Raw genomic sequence first — 24,326 nt, 5'->3', positions numbered from 1 at the left:
TATTTTAACCCACTATGTCTAAAACACTGTCAACGTGATGTGTCAATACGAAAATGTATCTTACCTGTTTTCCGCACTATATCTTTGAAATCCAGTGTGCACTTTACACCTCATAGCACATCTCAGTTCAGACTAGCCACACTTCAAGAGCTCAACAGCTACACAGGTATCACATCAAACAACGGAAATTTATAGAATGTAGAACTTTCCTTCCCAAAGAGTAGTTTTTCTGTTACTTACAATTCTGGGGTTCTATGAAGTCACGTAAGATTGTAATACAAACATATGCAATAGCAGTTAAAACAACTTTTTACAATGAAGAGTAAAAGTCCTCCTACCTTCATAAATGGACACTGGTGAAATCCAAATAGATACTAAGAATCACAACAATCAGTTAAGATAACGTGAGACAAGAAATCAACAGGCCAAGCATACCACTGAGACTGAATATAGCCACACACAGGGCCAGAAAGAGCCCATTCCTTGGGCAGGAATGAATGGTTAAAACAAAATCCAGAATGCTTCGGTATGGTCCTATCTGTCATTAACACATGCTAGTGTTTTACTATTACTGTCAGTAAACAGCTGCTAACCCAAGCATTATTTCCACCATCCCTCACAATGCAGCAGTTTAACAGTTACTAAATATCCCAGCAAGGAGCTCTGGCTCTGGGATTATTGTCCACTCTGACTGTTTAGTACCTGTGAAGTATTTGTAGTAAATAATATTATCATGCCTAGAATATATTTATAATTAGCTGACCATATTACCCTAGTTAGTTATCTGGTACATATGTGGTCAATTTCACTACATTATTGTTTTTGATCTTTTTCTAAAACTGCTTCTTCCTAAAATCTCAGGAAAACATGTTCAGAACCAAGATACCTAGATTTAGCAGCTCTAAACAGCTATACAAAAGGCACATAGAAACTCATCTCAATTGAGTCTGCCAAGCCATTTGCTATTCAAAAGACATTACAGAGATTATTTCTGTTTGGGTATTGCTGTATGGGGAAGGTTTTACTTCCACAATTCTACATCTCTATCATTTATCCTTGATTTAATTTTTAGTGGAGGATATACCCAAAGTAACTCTTAGAGTTCACACATAATATTCAAAGTTGCGTTCAATCATACATCTTAATAATGTATAGACAGAGAGAGAATCTTGAGATACAGATTATAAAATAACACAGAATTTGAATAACTTCTTCAGTAGTGAAGACTTTATAATTAAAAAAGGAAGTAAATAGAGCTGGAACACTTCTGTCCTTTGCAAAAATACTTCACAGAATATGGCTGTTTGTCATAAAAAATGGGTTGATTTGAGAAGGCTGGAAATTAACCAAACTATGATTTGCCCCATCCGAAGACTTTTGTCTGAAATCATCTCACACTGCAAATGGAAGAGGTCTTATACCAGAGGGGAGAAATCATGAAGCATAAGAAATAAATGTCGAAGTTGATTTGTGACTTAGAACAAAAGGATACTACAGAAGAAATACTTCATTTTCTCCCAAATAGTTATTTACTAACATGTCACAGGGTAACTGATAGAGCCACCACATTCCTTTAGCATCTGAGAGCAACCAACTTATGGATTTGGTGTGGTATATTCCTACTAACATCATGATAGAAAAAAATCCTATTTTGTGAGCCCCTTTTGCAAACTACATAGATTCTTCCTTACTGTCTTCAACATGATTAAGAGTTGAGCATAACTTTGGTTGGAAGGAAACTTCAAATTTCAGGACTAGGTGTATAATCTGCAATCGTTGGGAAAACATCTGGTTTTGTTGTTTGATGGAAAAACAGTTCTACATCCCATACTGATCACCTCTTTCAACATCAGCATGAATACTGCCCCCAAATCCCAAATCGAAGCCTAACGCATGCATATTCCTGCAGTCAACTTTCGAACCAGAGCCTTTATAGGAAATTTTTATGAGGAGGAGAGAACAGAATGTGAAATGAAAGTCTTGAAGGATTTGACTTTACAGGTTTATACCTGCAAGAAATAGGAAGTCATGATCAGAACAATATGATAAGGAGTTCACTCATGGGTTGGATTACTTAGATAATTTAATTTTTCTTCAATTCACTACAGCCATACTATACATGAATTCTTTTAAGAAAGCTTTCCTCTGGAAAATAAGATTAGATGAAGATAATTATGCCAACTCTCTAATTCTGGAGGAAATGCTTTTGGAAGCTGAAGTGGAAAATGATAATTTGTTTATTTCTGTATAGGCAGAAATCTCTGAACACCTAGGAACATCACAAAGCTCCATTCAAATTCATTTCTGCTTCAATCTCCCTAAAATGGATACATGGATTCACAATTTTTAGCTGTCACAGACTCTATAATAATGCCTATTCCAAAACATATAACCTTAAAGGCTTAAGGACAAAAGAAATGAAATGACCTGAGTTCAATGTAGAGATTTCTTGAAAATCTTTTTTATTCCTTTACTCCAACCTTTTCTCTCTGACAAAGTGAGTTAACTGGGGTTTTGGTTCCATTTGATACTACATACCTAGGTAAGTTATTATTTTTAGCATTTGCTGCCATTAGAAAAATTGAAATCAAATTAATGGCACAGAAGTGTCCTGCTACATTAAAAGGCTACCCCAACATTTCAACTTTTATTCAGATGAAATGGTAGTGTTTTCACTGAAATTTATTTTTATACAATTTCTTTTCTTTACTTGCAAGATTTGGATTCATTTCCACATTTTTATAAAATAGACATTTGAAAGTAATAATTGTAAACAAATACTAAAAAACCTATTGTTTTATTTATTTGGTGAAATAAATCAGTTTCCAATAAGATTAAATTGATGGCATACAAATGTTGCATGCTTTTTTTGTATTTGTACTTTATTTTTAGACAGGTCTATAGCTTCAATTATGTATCTAAAGAGTCAGATGTCAAAAAAAGTATCAAAGTATTAATGAAAAATCTTAGCATTATTTCTGAAGAAAATAGCCATTTCCTGACTTTTATTCACAACAGCCAAACTGTGGAAGAGCCGAGATGCCCTTCAACAGACAAATGGATAAAGATGTGGTCCATATATACAATGAAATAGTGCTCAGCCATCAGAAAGGATGAATACCCAACTTTTGCATCAACATGGATGCAACTGGAGGAGATCATGCTAAGTGAAATAAGTCAAGCAGATTAAGTCAATTATCATATGGTTTCACTTATTTGTGGAACATAAGGAATAGCATGGAGGATATTAAGAAAAGGAAGGGAAAGATGAAGAGGGGGGGAACTGGAGTGGGAGACAAACCATGAGGCACTATGAACTCTGGGAATCAAACTGAGGCTTTTAGAGGGAAGGGGGTGAGGGGATGGGTAAGCCTGGTGATGGGTATTAAGGAAGGCACATATTACATGGAGCACTGGGTGTTATACGCAAACAATGAGTCATGAAACACCACATCAAAAACTAATGATGTACTGTACAGTGACTAATTTAATAAAAAATTAAAAAGCCAGAATTGAAATAAAAAAATAAATAAAATGAAAACCCACTTTGCCAGCCTTTATATCAAACTTCCCAATAAAATAAGTAGAAGAAATGAGTAGATAAAATGATTTCTACAAAGGGAATTATGATTAAGCAGAAGAAAGCTGGTGACTTGATTTATATTAGTGATCTAGTGAGTCTACCTAAGTGGACAGTTCTTTTGTACTTAAGTCCAAGCCCACACCAGGTAACACGTACTTGTAACAGAAGTATGCTTAACAATTATACTTCCATAGAGAAAATAATTATAGTGTGGTATATCACTTTTATGTGTATGTTTCGGTATGAGAAAGCTGGTTCTTCAGTTACTTCCCCTCTCTTCCCCACCCAGCGATGCCCTTCCTGTATGTGGGTGTGTGTTCATAGAAGGATTTGTGAGCTTAATGGGGCAAAGACAGACAAACTCTGAGTATATGCAGCATACATACCTCAGGCAACATGTTCTGGAGGTAGCAAAATTTTGACTCTAATATTTAAAAACAAAACCAAGAAGACACACAAATGGCCAACAGATACATGAAAAGATGCTCTCAACATCACCCACCATCAGGGAAATGCAAACCAAAACCACAATGAGATACCACTTTACACCTGTCAGAATAGCTGAATCAAAAAGATAAGAAATAACAAGTGTTGGCAAGGATGTGGAGAAAAAGGCACCCTCAGGCACTGTTGGTGGGAATGCAAACTGGTGTAGCCACTGTGGAAGACAATATGCAGATTCCTCAAAAAATTAGAAACAGAATTACCATATGATCCAGTAATTCCATTATTGGGTATTTACTTAAAGAAAACAAACACTAGTTCTAAAAGATATGCACCTCTATGTTTATTGCAGCAATATTTGCAATAGTCAAGATATGGAAGCAACCCACGTGCCCATCAGCATATATACACAATGGAATATTATTACTCAGCCATTAAAAAAAGCCACTTGGACAACATGGATGGAGGTGGAGGGTATCATGCTAAGTGAAATAAGCTAGACAGAGAAAGACAGATACCATATCATTTCATATGTGGAATGTGGCACAAAGAGAAAAAAAAAAGACAAACAAAAACCCACACTCTTAAATACAGAGAAGAAACTGTTGGTTGTCCAAGGGGAGGTGAGTTGGAGGATGGGTGAAACAGGTAAAGGCGATTAAGAGTACACTTATCCCGATGAGCACTGATTAATGTATAGAACTGTTGAATCATTATATTGTACACCTGAAACTAATATAAGACTGTATGTTAATTATATTTAAATAAAAAATCAATTAAAAAATAAAGCTAAGTACACTGTCATCCCCTATGAAGTCAGATATATAACAATAATAATGATTATTCATATAAAAAAATTTTAACATTTGAAAAACATGCCTTTTTTTTGTTTTGGCACATTAGAATTTACTGAGGCTATACTATAAGTCATACTGTACTCTATAGTAGAAAGACGTTTTCTTGAAAGTGAATTTCATTTTTATGTTACCATGTTGTCAAAAATCAACCTTAAAGCTACCATTGATTATTTTAATGCCACTAAGCCATAAATTTATACTAATATAGTAGCTGTATTCTGAGATGAATTTCTTCATAGAATACCAAATACTTAACATTTGATACCTGAAAATCTCCCAATCTGACAGATTCATGCAACTTGAGATCCTTTTTTTATTGTAAGCATTTATGTCCATTACACATAAGTAAGATGAGAGTTAAAAGTTAAAGAAAGGAAATTTTATCAGTAATGTTTTGGGGTAAAAAGAAAAAGTATATGTTACCTGTGAATATATCTAATATATTCTATCATCTTTTTTTCTGATATATTTTTCAGAATTTTCACTGTACCTTGATATTTAGGTAATGCTAGCCATAAATATGGAAACATACTTTAAAAATAAAACATACACTTTACATATAGTATTTTTATAACTCCTCAATTAATGCTATTGGAATTAGAAAGTATATTAATACTTGCAAATTAGATTGCTTCTATCCTTTGGACATTATTTATGTATATTACATGTCAAAACTAAAATGACAGATGATTTCTGAATTCAATTAGAAAAACAATATGCATGTCTCAAAAATCAGAGATAAAGTAAGCAAAGCTTCAGATTCAAACAGTATAGTTTCAAATTCCATGTATTTCTTTTTAAAAAATAGTATTTTGAATAAAATGCTTTAACCGTTTTTAATGATTTATAGGTATTAGCAATATAAATAAATTTCTACTGAAAATGTTGACAAATAAAATGGAAGTAATTTTCTTAATACAAGCACGACATAAAAGTGAAGGAAAAAAAGTATATGGCAAATGCTATTTGCCCTTCATTATTGTTATAGTGAACATCATCCCGATATATGGCATCAGGCTGGTAAGCTTCAACGAAATTTGGATCGACACACTCAGTCTTCTAATGACAAATAATTAGATGCATTAACAAAAAATACTCTGAAAAGATGTATAATAAAAACATGGAATAAATGTGCAGATCTGGTATTTACCATGAGAAAATTCAATTTTAGACTAGAATGTGGTTTTTATATTAAGGTTTAAATTTAAAATACTATACTTGGCAGTCAAACATAACTTCACTTGGGAGAGGGGGGTATAGTTAGGAAAAACTTCCCTAAGGAAGTAGAGGGAGGAAACTAACACATCTCCCTCAGGTGTGGGTGGAAGGGATTCAGAAGACACCAGGGTCGGGGAGTACCTGAAGCCTTCTGTCTTGGGTGTTAAGTGTGAGCTGTCTCTGGGATGAGTAAAGACAAAAAAACAGATGAAGGAGTCATAGAGCAACTTTTTTCTCTCATGCTGCTTCCAGGCAAGTTACATGATTAAATGAAGAAGGTAGGGAAAGCAAGACATTTATAATACAACAGACAAATGACAATACATTGCTAGTTAGACAGCATAATAAGTACCATCTAATTTTCTCTTTGAAATCCATTTATTCTTCAAAGCCTTATATCATCATCAAGGGACCACATTTTCCAACTGAGGAATTACAGAGGAAGAAAATTAGATTTTATTAAATATTCCAATTGTGAGCAAAATCTTTGCAAATAGCTCTTGGAATAGATTTAATAAGAAAGTAAGGTCAACATTTGTATCTTTCCAGCCAGCAATGTGAAATGTTTTCACTATTTTTGTATCTTAATGTTATTTAATAAATATTCTTGAAGTCAGTTGCTGTCCAGATTAGCAAGTTATCACTTTTTAGTCATCTGATATCTCACATTTGTTAACCTTTGAGCATGCTAGTGAATTTAAGTTTTTCTCTAAGAGTTGGTAACCTTATAATAGCCACCTAAAAATAGTTGAGAGACAAATCTGGAGTTAATAACACTATTTTCAATATGCTACTAGCATAATAGAAGTTACAAACTGCAGAATTCTGCAGATCACTTGGGTGGTATGGCTTCCACCATCTTTTTAGAATACAAATATTTAGTTAAATAACCCTGTGTATAGCATCGTTGGGAGAAAATATGTTGGATTAGGCATAATTTGGAAAATACTGCGTTAAGTATGTTAAAAGAAACTGAATTCACAACAATAATTTTTAGAATTTCTTTAAATGAATTCTCAAGTAGGAATCCCAGCGAATGAAATAGTAAGTGCAGTTCTGAGCTTGTCTGCACATTATATAAAGTGATATAAAACAAGAAGGTAACATGAAATTAGAAGTGTTTAACTTGTCCTTTATTTTTATGGTATCACTGCTGGTTTCCTTTTCTTTTTTGTAAGACTTAAAAACAATATTAAGTACCCACTGGGAGATTTACCAAAAATGATTTTTAAGGTACTGCTTTTTATATTCTGACATAAAAATCAACTGAAGATACAAAAGGATAGGAAATGTTTTCTATAAGTAAAAATTCAGCTTGATAGCAAGCTTTCACACATTTGTGTTAGAAGCAACGCAAGTTAGACATCTAATATATTTACATTTCAATATTTAATTTTTGTAATAGTAAAACATGAAATATATATAATATGGAAAATAAATTTATATTAATGCAAGGCAAATTAATCTTTTAATCATCTAAGACTCAATCAATTTATTAATATTATTTTATTATTACTTTCTAAATAGCTTTTATAATGTTAACACATGAAAATGGGGCTAATGATGGAGAAATTTTTAAGTGACACAGAGGGCATTAGAGATTTAGGATATCATTACAATATTAGCAATCCAAATATACTAATAGAAAAACAGAATAGGAAAAGAAACCACAGGGTCATATACATAATAATAACTAAAATGTATGCTGTTTATCATGTTGGATAGTCCAAATCACTTATATGATTCCCTAATTCTGTCATCAGAGCAAACTGTAAGTAAGGCAAAATATTTTCCCTTTCCACAAATGAAAAAACTGAGATACAGAGAATTCAAATAACTTGTTTAAAATTTTATGCACCAAAGTAGTATTTGAAATGAGAGATTCTAAATCCAGAACGTAATCAGTAGGACTGGGATCACAAGAAGAAGAAGAGATACATTTCTCTCTCTCTCTCTCCTCTCTCCTCTCTCTCTCTCCATGCATGCTCAGAGCAGAGGCCATGTGAGGACACAGCAGCAAGGAAGCCGTCTACAATTCAGAGTCCTCACCAACCCTGACAGCACCTTGGCTCTTCCAGCCTCCACAAGTGTGAGAAAGTAAGTATCTGCTGTTTAAGCCACCCGTTCTATGGTACTTTATGGCAACCTGAATAAACTAATACAATAACAAAAACACATACGTACAACAGAGATGACTACATAACAAGAGCAAGTTAGAAAATAAATGAGAAAAGAACTTTTTCCCAATAACAATAAAGTATAATGTATTTAGGAATAAGCCTAGTAACAAATGCAAAGAATCTATGTGAAAAAAACTAATTTGTATTAAAAGACATCGTGTGCTCTTACAGAAAAAAAAGGCACAACTTCATTAAAATCAAGAAAATGCTAATTAAAACTGTAATGTTACACCTATTTGATATTGGCAAAAATATGTTGGCGGGAATACTGAATAATCCTGCTGAACGCTAAATTTGTAAAATATTTGGAAAAATACATTCCTATGAACAAATTTAAGGATGTACATATATACCCAGCCATACCTTTCTTTCATATAGGAAGAAAAAGGTATGTAAAAGAACCAATGTAACATTCAAATCAGCATGGTTTATCAGAGCAAAAAGGCTATCCCAAACCCCACATTCATCTCCAGTAAAATGGATAAATTGAGGCAAATTCATGTGTGAAATATTTTTTTATCAGTGAAAATGAAATGCAGCTACACACAGTGAGTCTCTTGTATAGCAAGTTGCTAAAAAAAAAAAGCATGGTATAATTCGCACACTTATAAAAAGATATCTATATAAAGTGCCTAATTATGTAAAACTAACTAACTACTGCTTGGGAACAAAAATACATGTAATAGAAGTACAGATAAAAGTGAAGAAATTATTAAAAATTCAGGATAGTAGATACCTCTAGCTAGCAACAGAAAGGACAGAATCGTTAAGAGTGCCACATAAGACTTGAAAATAATAGGAATTTTTTTTTTCTAAATCAGGTGGAGAGTTCACTATACCATTATATTTATTTTTTATTTATTTTTAATTTTTTAATTTTTTAATTAACATATAATGTATTATTAGCCCCAGGGGTACAGGTCTGTGAATCACCAGGTTTACACACTTCATAGCACTCACCATAGCACATACCCTTCCCAAAGTCCATAACCCTACCACCCTCTCCCTATCTCCCCCACCCCCAGCAACCGTCAGTTTGTTCTGTGAGATTAAGAGTCTCTTATGTGTGCCATTACATTTATTAAAAATATTCTGATATTCTGTATCTGCTTGACAAATAATTGAGATAAATTTTTTTAAATATATAATATATAAAACTGTAAGTCTGGTGCCTATAATAAAAGAGTTAACATAAAATCAATATAAAGTCTACAAAAATCCCAAAGTAAATAAAATAGTAACTAAATGAAGTGAATAATAAAAATAACAGAATTGCTAACCATAAGAAACAACAGAGTAAACGGTATTAAGGAAACTTGGGAGCTATTTGTCAAAAGTGTAAAACTGAATCATCGTTATACAAGAATAAATTTTAAATCATTTTAGAGTATATTAAAGGTAGCAAAGGAAACACAAGTGATCATTTAATATTTAGAAAAACTTTACAAGTGTATCTTAGGCAAGAACCATTTCCCTCTCAAAGTAACTGACAAAAACAGACAGTTTGTTATCTAGCAAAAATTATTCCAACATTTGATACAGAGAAAGTGTCAGTACTATAATTTCTGGCAAAACAGCAGATTAGACATTCAGAAAACTTCTCTCACTTAAAATTTCTGGATAAAAGATTTTAAGATCTTTTCAATGCACAGATGACCTGGAAAAAAAAAAGGGGGATTCTTTAAAAAAAAAAAAAAAAAAAAGCACAAGTCTGGTGAGGGCTACAGTCAGTATTTGTTCCAAGGTATATATTTATTTATAGTCCTAGTGTCTGGGCATAACATGGTACATGGTCAAGAAATTGACAACTGGACAGCAGCAGAGTGTGGAAGTTACACTGGAGAACTCTGTATGAAACCAGCAATCCTAAAAAAACCAACATTCCTAGTAGGTGAACTAGAAAAAGTAAAAGACCCTATTAGGAAGACTTTGACATATGCCCCTGTCTCATTCTTGGCTCTGGGTTGAGTGGAGAGGAAAAAAAAAGTCTTTCATGAGAGTTCCTTAACAATGAACTTGAACTTACAGAGGTTTGGCTGTGAAATCAAAATTTAGTTTTTCTGTTAAGTTCATGGCAGAAACAAACAACAATCTTTTCTGAAGAAATGCGTACCTTAAATCAGGGATCAAAGAATTCCCACATATAACGTTTCAAGGAACAAAAACCCCCAAGCAAATAAAAATATTTATTTATTAATAAAATAAAATTAATGATGATAAAATAATACTCAGAGTTGATGAGATGGAGGGAAATGGAAATTCACATAAATTGCCAGTTGGACATGTAAATTAGGTCACCCTTTCTGTTTAGACATTTGGGAAGATGAATCAAAAGTCTTAAAAACATACATACTCTTTAACCCAAGATTTCTCAACAGTGGCACTACTGACATTTTAGGCAAGTAATTCTTTGTAGTGGGGAGCTGTCTTGTGCAGTAAAGGAGATTTAGTAAGCCATAGCCTCAAGGTGGGTGCTAGATGCCTGTAGCACCCACCTCTACCCACCTCTACCCAGCTGCGAGAGCCAAAAGTGTGTTCATACACTGCCCAAACTGCAACAGCACCTCTGGTAGAGAACAACTGCTTTAAACCCATTTGTAGGCAAAGGTTAAGCTGTAGGAGCAATGGCCCTCAGCATTGCTTCTAAATATGAAAATTCAAAAAAATGAATTTAAAAGATAAATTAATATATATCATAGAAAATTGGTTAAATAATAATTTCACACAGCACAGTAGAATAGATCCATGATAGACTTCTTCCATCTTTAAAACAAAAAGGGTACTTCACTTTCTCTCTCCCTAAAGCCATTGCCCTATCAATCTCTCTTCTCCTTTTCCAGCTAAATTTATTCAAATTACTGTCTAACTAGATCAATCTCTCCCTTTCCTCCATCCTTCCTACCCCATACTGTTTTTTTACTCCCTCTTCAAACCACTCCATTCTGGCTTAGTTCCCCATATTGACACTGAATGAGCTCTTGCTAAGTAACCCATGACTTTGATTTTGCTAAATCTAGGGGGCTTTTTCAGTCCTCATCTTCTTTAACTTCACAGCATCATTTGCCATGGCTCATCACTCCTTTCTTCCTGCATTATCTTTCCTTGACTTCTTTGATAAGCATATTCTTTTGGTTTCCTTCACATTTATCTAACTCCTTTACAGCTCATCCGACTCCAAATGGTTATTAAGTGTTGGCATTCCTCAAGACTTTCAGTTGTCCTCTCAATTATCTTATGTTTTACTTTAGGCTATTTAATTCATTGTCAGGATTTCAATTATTATTTATGAACTGATTATACTAAATTTTTTTTAATTTTTTTAAAGATTTTATTTATTTATTTGACAGATGGGAGATCACAAGCAGGCAGAGAAGCAGGCAGAGAGAGAGGAGGAAGCAGGCTCCCTGCAGAGCAGAGAGCCCAATGCGGGGCACGATCCCAGGACCCTGGGATCATGATCATGAGCTGAAGGCAGAGGCTTTAACTCACTGAGCCACCCAGGCGCCCCCCACCCTTTTTTTTTTTAAGATTTTATTTAACTAAATTTTATTTGTGAACAAGATCCACTCAATTCTGTGACTCTGGTCCAAGCTGTTGTTTCAAGCAACAAACACGCATAATAGCCATTTATTTAACATCTCTACTTGGATGAATCAAAGTCATCTCGATCTCAAATGTGTATAAGATTAAGCTCAAGATTTTTTGCCTACAATTGCTCCCAAAATTCTGATCCTTTTCTTTTCCCATTCTCAGTGAATAATATCACTATAAATTCAGTTTGCCCCTTGCAGAAACTTAGTAGTAATCAGCAAACTTTTTTTTCTTACTTTATCATATCGATTTCATTTTCAATTTTAACATTATTTGTATTCTTAACACTTCTAAAATTAATTCACATCTCTACATATTTACTGCCATTCTTCTAGAACAAACCATACATTTCTTTAGGGCAGTTCGACAATATGTAACAAAAGACTTAATGATGTGTTAGCCTATTATCAAAAAGACAAGGGCTAAGGAGTGTTGGTGAGGACACAGAGAAAAGAGAATCTCTACATACTGTTTTTGGGAATGCAAACTAGCACAGCCATTATGGAAAACAGTATGAAGTTCCTCAAAAAATTAAAAAATAGAACTACTGTATGGCCCAGCATCCCCACTTCTAGATATATAGCTAAAGGAAAGGAAATCACTATCTCAAAGATATATATACACCCTCGTGTTCATTGCAGTTAACTTACAATATTCAAGAAATGAAAATAACCGAAGTGTCCACTGATGGATGAATGGATAAAGACAATGTGATAATGTGAGACACACACACATATACACACACGCAGGAATATTATTCAGCAATAAAAAGGGAAATTTTGCCATTTGACACAATAGGGATGAAACTTGAGGGCATTATAGTAAGTAAAATAAGTCAGAGAAAGACAAATATTATATGATTTTATTTATATATGAAATCTAAAATAGTCAAACTCACAGAAATGGGGTAGATTAGTACCCAGGGACTGTGGGTGGGGGAAATGAAGAAATATTCGTCAAAGGGAAGAAAAATTTCAGTTATAAGATGAAAATGTTCTGGAGAACCAACGTTGTTAACAGAGTGTATTTTAGGGGTGCCTGGGTGGCTCAGTGGGTTAAAGCCTCTGCCTTCGGCTCAGGTCATGATCCCAGGGTCCTGGAATCGAGCCCCACTTCAGGCTCTCTGCTCGGCAGGGAGCCTGCTTCCTCCTCTCTCTCTGCCTGCTTCTTTGCCTACTTGTGATATCTGTCTGTCATAAATAAAATCTTAAAAAAAAAAGAGAGAGAGTGTACTTTAAATATCACCACACACATACACAGAGAAAGGTAATTCTGTGAACTGACAGATGTATTAACTAATCCTGTTGTGGGAATCATATACTAAGGTATATGTGTATCAACTCATTATGCTGTACACCTTAACCAAAACCAATATTATATACATCACTTATATCTCTATAAACATGGAAAATCCAAAAAAATTAGAAAAAAAATTAATTTTCTCGGCCTCTATATCACTCACGGTTCTCCAAGGAAAGAGAACTAATGATGAAAGGTGACAGGGAGACAGACAGACAGGAGTTTTTTTAGGGAAATGGCCTATCCAATTATGGAGTCAGGAAAATCTAAATCTGCAGATTAACCTGTCAGGCTAAAAATGCAGGCAGGTAAAAACCTATGGGATACAGCAAAGGCGGTCCTAAGGGGGAAATACATAGCCATCCAAGCCTCCCTCAAAAAAATTGAAAAATCCAGAATACACCAGCTGTCTCTACACCTTAAAGAAATGGAGAATCAACAACAAATCAAACCAACTCCATACATAAGAAGGGAAATAATCAAGATTAGAGCAGAGATCAATGAGGCAGAAACTAGAGATACAGTAGAATGTATCAATGAAACCAGAAGCTGGTTTTTTGAAAGAATCAATAAGATCAATAAATCATTGGCCACACTAATCCAAAAGAAAAGAGAGAAAGCTCAAATTAATAAAACTATGAATGAAAAGGGAGAGATCACAACTAACACCAAGGAAGTAGAAACAATCATCAGAAATTATTATCAACAGTTATATGTGAATAAGTTAAGCAACCTAGATGAAATGGATGCATTCCTGGAAAACTATAAACTCCCAAAATTGAACCAGGAAGAAATTGACAATCTGAATAGACTGATATCTAGTAATGAGATTGAAGCAGTGATCAAAAACCTCCTAAAAAACAAAAGCCCAGGACCTGACGGATTCCCTGGGGAATTCTACCAAACTTTCAAAGAAGAAATAACACCTATTCTCCTGAAGCTGTTTCAAAAAATTGAAGCAGAAGGAAAACTTCCAGACTCTTTTTATGAGGCCAGCATTACCCTGATCCCCAAACCAGGCAAAGACCACACCAAAAAGGAGAATTTCAGACCAATATCACTGATGAATATGGATGCTAAGATTCTCAACAAGATCCTAGCAAACAGGATCCAACAGCACATTAAAAAGATTTATCCACCATGACCAGGTGGGATTCATCCCTGGGTTACAAGGATGGTTCAACATTCGCAAATCAATGTGACAGAATGAATCAATAAGAGAAGAGAGAAGAACCACATGGTCCTCTCAGTTGATGCAGAAAAAGCATTTGACAAAATCCAGCATCCATTCCTGATTAAAACGCTTCACAGTATAGGGATAGAGGGAACATTCCTCAACTTCATAAAATCTCTCTATGAAAGATCCACAGCAAACATAATCCTCAATGGGAAAAAGCTCACAGCCTTCCCGTTGAGATCAGGAACACGACAAGGATGCCCACTCTCACCACTCTTGTTCAACATAGTATTAGAAGTCCTAGCAACAGCAATCAGACAACAAAGAGGAAGAAAAGGTATCCAAATTGGCATTGAAGTAGTCAAACTCTCTCTCTTCGCAGATGATATGATTCTTTATATGGAAAACCCAAAAGACTCCACCCCCAAACTACTAGAACTCATACAGCAATTCAGTAACGTGGCAGGATACAAAGTCAATGTACAGAAATCAGTGGCTTTCTTATACACTAACAATGAAAACACAGAAAGGGAAATTAGAGAATCAATTCCATTTACTATAGCACCAAGAACCATAAGATACCTGGGAATAAACCTAACCAGAGGTAAAGGATCTGTACTTGAGAAACTACAGAACACTCATGAAAGAAATTGAAGAAAACACAAAAAGATGGAAGACCATTCCATGCTCTTGGATCAGAAGAAAAAAACATTGTTAAAATGTCTATACTGCCTAGAGCAATCTACACTTTTAATGCCATTCCAATCAAAATTCCACCAGTATTTTTCAAAGAGCTGGAGCAAGTAATCCTAAAATTTCTACGGAATCAGAAGAGACCCCGAATTGCTAAGGAAATGTTGAAAAACAAAAATAAAACTGGTGGCATCACGTTACCTGATTTCAAGCTTTACTCCAAAGCTGTGATCACCAAGACAGCATGGTACTGGCATAAAAACAGACACATAGACCAGTGGAACAGAGTAGAGAGCCCAGATATGGACCCTCAACTCTATGGTCAAATAATCTTCGACAAAACAGGAAAAAATATACAGTGGAAAAAAGACAGTCTCTTCAATAAATGCTACTGGGAAAATTGGACAGCTATATGTAGAAGAATGAAACTCGACCACTCTCTTACACCATACACAAAGATAAACTTGAAATGGATAAAAGACCTCAATGTGAGACAGGAATCCATCAGAATCCTAGAGGAGAACATAGGCAGTAACCTCTTCGATATCAGTCACAGCAACTTCTTTCAAGATATGTCTCCAAAGGCAAAGGAAATAAAAGTGAAGATGAACTTTTGGGACTTCATCAAGATCAAAAGCTTCTGCACAGCAAAGGAAACAGTCAACAAAACAAAGAGGCAACCCACGGAATGGGAGAAGATATTTGCAAATGACACTACAGACCAAAGGTTGATATCCAGGATCTATAAAGAACTTCTCAAACTCAACACACACAAAACAGATAATCATATCAAAAAATGGGCAGAAGATATGAACAGACACTTCTACAATGAAGACATACAAATGGCTATCAGACACATGAAAAAGTGTTCATCATCACTAGCCATTAGGGAGATTCAAACTAAAACCACATCGAGATACTACCTTACACCAGTTAGAATGGCCAAAATTAGGAAGACAGGAAACAATGTGTGTTGGAGAGGATGTGGAGAAAGGGGAACCCTCTTACACTGTTGGTGGGTATGCAAGTTGGTGCAGCCACTTTGGAGAACAGTATGGAGATTCCTCAAGAAATTAAAAATAGAGCTCCCCTAATAAATAAAATTAAAAAAAATAGAGCTTCCCTATGACGCTGCAATTGCACTACTGGGTATTTACCCCAAAGATACAGATGTAGTGAAAAGAAGAGCCATCTGTATCCCAATGTTTATAGCAACAATGGCCACGGTCGCCAAACTGTGGAAAGAACCAAGATGCCCTTCAACGGACGAATGGATAAGGAAGATGTGGTCCATATACACTATGGAGTATTATGCCTCCTTCAGAAAGGATGAATACCCAACTTTTGTAGCAACATGGGCGGGACTGGAAGAGATTATGCTGAGTGATATAAGTCAAGCAGAGAGAGTCAATTATCATATGGTTTCACTTATTTGTGGAGCATAACAAATAACATGGAGGACATGGGGAGATGGAGAGGAGAAGGGAGCTGAGGGAAACTGGAAGGGGAGGTGAACCATGAGACACTATGGACTCTGAAAAATAACCTGAGGGTTTTGAAGGGGCAGGGGGTGGGAGGTTGGGGGAGCCAGGTGGTGGGTATTAAGAAGGGCACGTATTGCATGGAGCACTGGGTGTGGTGCAAAAAAATGAATACTGTTACGCTGAAAAGAAATTTAAAAAAAAAAAAGAAGAATGTTAGTTCATTGGTTCTTCAAATTTTTTAAGTTATAGGTTTGAGCCAATAAATGTAATATGAAATTGGAAAAAAAAATGCAGGCGGGTATTAATATTATAGTCATGCAGCAGGATTTCTTTTCCTAGAAACTTCAATTTTTGCTCTTAAGGTTTTCAACTGATTGGATCAGATCCGCCTACACTATTGAGGGTAATGTGCTTTGCTCACAGTCAACTTAGGGTAGATGTTAACCACATCTGCAAAATACCTTTACAGCACCACTGAGATTATTGTTGATTAAATAATGGTACAAATGCCTAGTCAAACTGACACACAACAGAAACCATCACAGCCCTGACTCAGAAATTTCACTTTCAGGGGCGCCTGGGTGGCTCAGTTGGTTAAGCAGCCTTCTCCTGATTTTGGCTCAGGTCATGATCTTGGGGTCCTAGGATCGAGCCCCATGTGGGGCTTTATGCCCAGCAGGAACTCTGCTTGAGATTCTCTCTCTCTCCCTCTGCTCCTCTCTCCTGTTTCCAAAATAAGTAAGTAAATCTTAAAAAAGAAAGAAAGAAAGAAAGAAAGAGAAAGAAATAAATTAATTTCACCTTTGGGAATTCATTAGGGCAAAGATGTATGCCTATGCAGTGGAAATGCTCGAACATTATTGTTCAGTATGGTTTGATAAGGGCCCACCTAGAAAACCCACAAATATCCCTTGGACTTTTCCATGCCAAACCTGCAGACATAGCCCAACGACACTTGAATAAGCACTGTCAATGTTAACTCTCATATTCATATAATGCTTCAAACACATCCATGATTCCTAAGATCAAAGTCCACCTCTTTCTAAGACACCAAGAATATTTACTAGCTATATTTCTATTTATTTTGGGGCTCTTGATTCTGGGAAACCTCCTCTTTTGCCAAGTCAGATAAAGACATCACAGAAAGAAATTAAAGCTATGATCCTATACCTAGGAATGAGGGCAAAAGGTCTAGAAGCCTAAAGTTTTTGCTGATATGTTAACCCAGTTTTCGACAATAACAACAAAAAATAAATTGACATATTTAAAGTTTTTTTTAAATTAAGGTTAAGAGTTTAATTGTAGAAAAATGCAGTTAACATATTCCAAGATTTCTGTCAGATGAAGAATTTAATTCTTGTTACCCTAGATTAGTAATTATGCAGAGAAGACTGGCATATGTTGAATTTTTAGAGGTAAACTTACAGCGGAACTCTTAATAAAGTTCAAGAATCACACGGGGACCAAAAACTTCTGAAAGGAGAATTTTATAGGCAAACTGTTAACCCTTTGGCTGTCAAACACTCTGTCCTACACCACACTGCGCAGCTGCACATCTAGGGGCGAGCACCTTACCTGGGGGATGGAATCTTACAGATCTCAGGAGGAAATGTTTGCCACAGTCTCTTTAGCACTCTACAGTTATTAAGGATCTGGTGGAGAGATCTCTCAATCTCAGACTTTACTGAAGTTACAAAATAAAAGTTTTTTTTTTTTAATGGCTTCCCAGGCTTTAGAAAAATGTCCATTATATTTGTTCATCACTCAAATGCAGTATTTTAGACTCAAATGCAAATTAAGCCCTTAGGTTAATAATCATAGACTAATACGGTCAGATCTAATCTATAAAAATCCTGGATACATCACTGCACATATTATTTTCATTCACAAGTTAAAATTCGAATCAGAAATCCTTTGTAAAAGTATAACTAAAAATTACTACACAATATAATAAATCTATCAGAAACAAGGTGGTTAAAAAGCAAAGGTAGTGTAAATATATATATCTTAACACTATTCTTAGATTAAATATTATTTTAATAAATAATATTTGGCTCTATCCAGTTTTCTAAAGTACATAATAGAGTATATATAAATATACACATATGCAAATGCATCTACAGATCTATAACAAAAATTATTTAAACTTATTATTTTCCCTGAAGCTTAGTGACCTCAAGAAGACTGACTGATACAAGGATAATCATAGCAAAAAAATAATTGAAGAATTTTAGTCCCTGGTGTATTGTGAGAGAGAAAGAGGGAAAAAAAAAACAAACACCTAAACTGAATATTTGATTATTGAAGGCCATCCTCATAAGCAAAATATTTTCCCTCTATTACACCTAATTATTTAATTGTTTACATTTACTAATGAAACGAAACAACACAAAACAAACAACTGTAAGGGGTTGTTTTTCAGCAAGTGCATAATCATCAATCAACATATACAGAAAGATTTTTAAAATTATATGAAGCTGGTCTGTTTAAATAGAAAGGCATATTTTATCCCAATCAATGCATAAAAGTAAAATTATCCATAACTGAGGCATGTTTCTCTGCTATACAGTTCAGCTGTAATGATCCCCACACACTGTACTTGCACATCAATTATGATAATCATAATCACGGTCGTTAAGCTGAATGTTCATTATTATCAGGATGCTGGTGACAGCAGATTCAATCACCGGGTGCCATGGGCAAGCAGTCCCAGTCCCACCCAAGCTTCTGCAGACAGCGATGTGCCACATTAAATCTATGATGTGTTCCACATCCCACTCCATTCCAAAAGCCATAGACGGTAAAGGTCAACTTTATGTTCTGTGCAATATGCTTAGGTTCTCTAAATTAATTCTTTGGAGTACTAGATATTTTTATGCTTTGTAGCTTATGAAATCCTGTTTAGGACCAAAATGCATGTGAAAATAACAAAAGGGGCTGCCCTACTGTTGTAATTCACCTACAATAAGGCATATGAAGAAAGGCTCCATCAACATGAACCATCTTAAAGGTCTCTTTCTGAATTCTGCAAATGTGGAAAAACATGAAATAGTTCCATTAAAATCAGTAATCTAAAATGCATATGAGAACTCATTCCAATTCAGATAAAGGCCTTAGACTATTATTTCTGCTCCAGTAAATATGAACATATGTGAATGTTTTGACAACCAAAAGAATGTTTTTAGTATACTGAATTTTTGTATTGTCCAACTTGTTTAAATCTGCCCAAATAGATTAAACTAAGAGTGACTGACTGGTATATCTCCTTATTGAATTTCACTTCTATTTTAGGTATTGATATAAGCACAGTAGTTTATAAACACCAATTATTTACCTGAACTTAAAGTTTTGCCATTAGGACACAGGTCTAGAATCTAACAACTTGGGGGCTTTTACAGATTAAAGAAATGTGAGTAAGGAAGGGAAGGAAAAATAAAGTAAGATGAAAACAGAGAGGGAGGCAAACCGTTAAGAGTCTCAACTCTAGGAAACAAATTGAGGGTTGCCGCACAGGAGGTACGTAGAGGGGTGGGGAAACTGGGCATTCAGGAGGGCACATGATGTGATGAGCACTGGGTGTTACATGCAACTACTGAATCACTAAATTCTACCTCTGAAATACAGTGAATGCTACCCAAATTGAATTTAAATAAAAATTTTTTTTAAAAGATACAACTTAAGTTGATTAAAAGTTACCATCACTAATTACATAAAAAAGAAATATGTTTTATTACATTTTTTATTATAGATTTCCATGCTTTTAAGAAAAATTATGTATGAACCATGAGAGACTATGGACTCTGAAAAACAATCTGAGGGTTTTGAAGGGGCGGGGGGTGGGAGGTTGGGGAATCCAGGTGGTGGGTATTGGAGAGGGCACGGATTGCATGGAGCACTGGGTGTAGTGCAAAAATAATGAATACTGTTATGCTGAAAAATAAAAAAATTAAAAAAAAAGAAAAATGATGTATGTTATTTTTCATTATTGATTTTCATACTATGAAGAAAAAACTGTACTATTTGCTCTCCTTTGTTGACTTTCTGATGTCTTTGTATAGTGTTCTTCAGATCAACAGCATTAAAAATAAAACAAATATTAAATAATATTTGATACTTAATTGATTTAATGTGAATGTGATTAGAGAAGGAGTATCTAATTAACATTTGATTTTCTCTCAACTGATACCTTTAACACTGTGTAACAAATGACTGGAAAATTATAACCTCCATGCTTATAGGTGAGAGAAGAAAAGGAAACTCTCCATGTAGATAATCTCAAAACATGATGGAAGAGGTGGAGAACAGGAACCAGCCATATTTAATTGAGTTGTTTCTTGGTTGAAATCAATTTATTGCTTTCAAATAAATGTTATGTATACTTTAAATGTTTGTAAAGAGTCTATCTTCCCACAGATAAAGCATAAAACCAGATCAGCCTTTCCTTCTTCAATATTTTGACCTTAATAACTCTAGCCTCCTTAAAACTATCCTTACTCCACTAATAATGAATAAATTGTGGTCTCCAACCTCATTAATCAAGAAACTAAGTTTTTAAAACTAAAGAAAAAGAAGCCTTCTTTTAGCAATTTACTGAACCCAATTCTCACCCAAATGACTTAACATCAAATCGAAATATAAATTATGTCTAACAGTTGTAAGACTTAACATACAAACAATAAAATGGCTACCTCTCTAATGTGCTGATTACATTAGCCACACAGAAGAGTAATTTGTTTAATCTATTTATTTGAAGAGATCAGAAAGTAGGAAGAAATAAGGAAGGGAGAGAAGATGGGAAAGATGGAATTCCAATTTTCATTTAGTATTTTTCTACATGCTTTTATGTAGGGTTAAGTGGATTCATGATTTATTGACTTCTTACTAATTTTTATTATATTTATTAAGACTTCTCGCTATACTTTTCTCTCTTAATTTTCAGAGTTTACAAGAACAACTGAACAACTATTTGTCATTAATGTTTTAAGTATGTATACTTTTTAAAAGTATGGAGGCACACCACAATTCCTCAAAAGAACAAAATAAACTTTTTCTCTTTAGTGTGTATCCAAAAGTGTCTATATTTCCAAGAATTTGCTTACTTCTGTAAGATAGATGCATATTCTAAAATACGTTAGAATGTATGAGGTGAATTGATCATCTAAAACCAAAAAGTATTATATTATTTTAGGAAAGAAACATTTGCACAAGGGTCTTATTTACTCAGAAGCAGCTTAATGTCCTGAGGTAAGTCATTTCTATTTGAAGAAATGAGCACTTCTTTGAATTAAAAAAATGGTGGGAGGGCATAAAAGCAAAAAGATGTTTACATCAAATAGCAAATGAGATGTAGGTCACATACATACATTCAAAATATGAAATTAAATAGTTTGAAAATTATATTTATTCTATATTCTGAATGGTTGCCTATCAGGTAAAAACAAATGCCAAGAATAACATTGTCACCAGTATTTAGATTTTCAATCAGTGAGCCAAATTGAACTACTCACTGTACCTATTCCCTATGATGTGGAATTGCTTAGTATTTTAGATCAATTTTTAAGACAGAGGACTTAGCAGGTGGAAAAGAAAAAGGCACTTTCTAAAGTATCTGTGTTACTCCCCAGCGACTTACCCTTGGTAATCCCATATTTATAATGCCCTAAAAATAGACTTTTCCTTATAGTTTGATAAAATAAAAAAAGATCTCATTTTTCTTAAGGGTCTAACATATGTCCTCCTCTTGAGTAATGAGGATATGTCTGCAACTTGTGTTTTTCCTTTTCATCTTTGCCATCCACGAGCTGAAATTCCTATCACTTAGCACTGCCATAATGGTTTCCTTTATTTTGTGAGTATAGACACTGTTCTCATCTAAGATCATTTCCTTCTATTTTTATTTTTAAAATATAAGCTTTACTGTATTTGCCTTTTAGTAAGGTGTCTTAAATCCTTCTGGAAGGAGACTGTGTGTAAATGAGTAAATCCTCATAGACAGACTATTAATAGAACCAATACGTCCAGTATGCTGTATGGATCTCAGTGGCTTTAATCCCTTTCCAGAAAGTCACTTACAACTTCAGTTTATCTGCGTAATTATTTCTATAAATAAGTTATAGTTTCTGTTAGATAATGGGCTTAACACATAGTAAAAACTTCCCTTTTACTTCATTGTGTAAGACACCTTGGTATTTTCCCTATTCAGAAAATTTTCTCTAAATGCTAACAAATGTAACTCTGGAATCAATAAATATTTGCTTTCTTCTCTTCTGTATCATATATATATATATATATACATATATACATACATAAATATCACATATATTTCTATCTATTCCTATCTACATACCTGCCCACTTATTTACTTATCTATCTACATACACACAGAGATTGAGAGAATCAAGAGATCAAGCACTGATCTCCACATCCGAGAGCTTGGCTATTCTTGATCACAGATTCAAGTTTTGACCCTGGCTGGCTTTGGCAAAGCCATGATGTATACCATAGATCATAGGATAGCTGAGTCATTACACATAAAAAACATGTAACACTAAAAAACAAAAACACAAATCTCTTACTGGCTAGAGAAGTTAGCAGTGTTATATTTACATGAAATAGCTATAAATAATTTTATAACCATGAAGGTGTTAACCGTATGAGAATACTTATGTTTGTTGTAATCAGTGCGTTATTTTTAGCCTTTCAAAACGAACATCATTTTTTTAATGTTGCACTAACTTACCTTGTCACAGATCCATTTCTTGGGATTTTCATCTCTAAAATGATGACTTCCATAAGAATTGGGACCATACTTGATTGACGAATGCATTAATGGGGTGTACTTTTTATTTTTATGGTGAGAAGAAAATGGCAAAAACCTGAAAGAACATTTAAGTGATGTTAATTTTGTTTCTGCAGACATTTGATTAAAAACATTAGAATTTAGAGAAGTAGTAAAGCATAGTGAAAATAAAACATGGTTTGGAATCAGAATAACTGGATTCCACTTTGACTTTGACTTCTGCCACTATCTCTGTTACTTTTATGAATTTCATTTCTTATTCAGCAAACGGAGATAGTAAGACTTTTTTCGCAGAATTTTTATAAGTCTCAAATATTCTGGAAATATAGAAAATTTTAAAGAATAAATTTATCAATTAATGATGCCAGGTAAATAAAAATTCACTGTATAAATAAAAATGTTTTTTAATTTCAAAAGGGCATCCAAAAATGAAAAGGAATCCCATTATAGGAAATTCTCACTGAAACGGGTTTTTTTCAAAGTTTTCTTCTTTTTTTAATTGAGGTATAATGGACATACAAGATTATATTAGTTTCAGGTATACAACATAATTTGATATTTGTATATATTATGAAATGATCATCGCAAGTCTAGCTAACATCCTTCACCATACATAGTTATCTTTTTTTCTTGTGATGAGAAGTTTTAAAGATTTACTCTCTTAGCAACTTTCAAATATGGAGTACAGTATTATAAATTATAGTCTCCATTATACATTACATCTCCATCTGTACCTTAGGTCCTAATAACTTAATGATTTTATAACTGGAATTTTGTACTTTTTGACTCCCTTCACCCATTTCACCTACCCACCACCCCATATGGCAACCACCATTCTGTTCTCTGTATCTATCAGCACTTTTTTTTAAGATTCCACGTAGAAGTAAGATTTCATGGTATTTGTCTTTTCTCTGACTTATTTCACTTAGCAAAATGCCTTTGAGATCCTCCATGTTGTTACAAATGGCAAGATTTCATTTTTGTTTATGGCTGAATTATAT

General features: G+C 34.2%; 1 protein-coding gene across 3 annotated transcripts in view; it reads right to left on the bottom strand.

Annotated features, from left to right (window-relative positions):
- SPATA17 (spermatogenesis associated 17) overlaps positions 1-24,326 on the bottom strand; it is a 178,626-nt gene that overhangs the window by 29,495 nt on the left and 124,805 nt on the right. For all 3 annotated transcript variants that reach the window (XM_032872931.1, XM_032872933.1, XM_032872932.1), the window contains one exon: positions 23,266-23,401. In XM_032872931.1, the coding sequence (XP_032728822.1) occupies positions 23,266-23,401 (136 nt within the window). The remainder of the gene's footprint in view (positions 1-23,265; positions 23,402-24,326) is intronic.

Source organism: Lontra canadensis, unplaced genomic scaffold, assembly GCF_010015895.1.
Source record: "Lontra canadensis isolate GAN:19392208 unplaced genomic scaffold, GSC_riverotter_1.0 scaffold46, whole genome shotgun sequence".
Classification (NCBI taxonomy): domain Eukaryota; kingdom Metazoa; phylum Chordata; class Mammalia; order Carnivora; family Mustelidae; genus Lontra; species Lontra canadensis.
The sequence above is the reverse complement of the archived record's forward strand: the minus strand, read 5'-3'. Positions and strand labels throughout refer to the sequence as shown.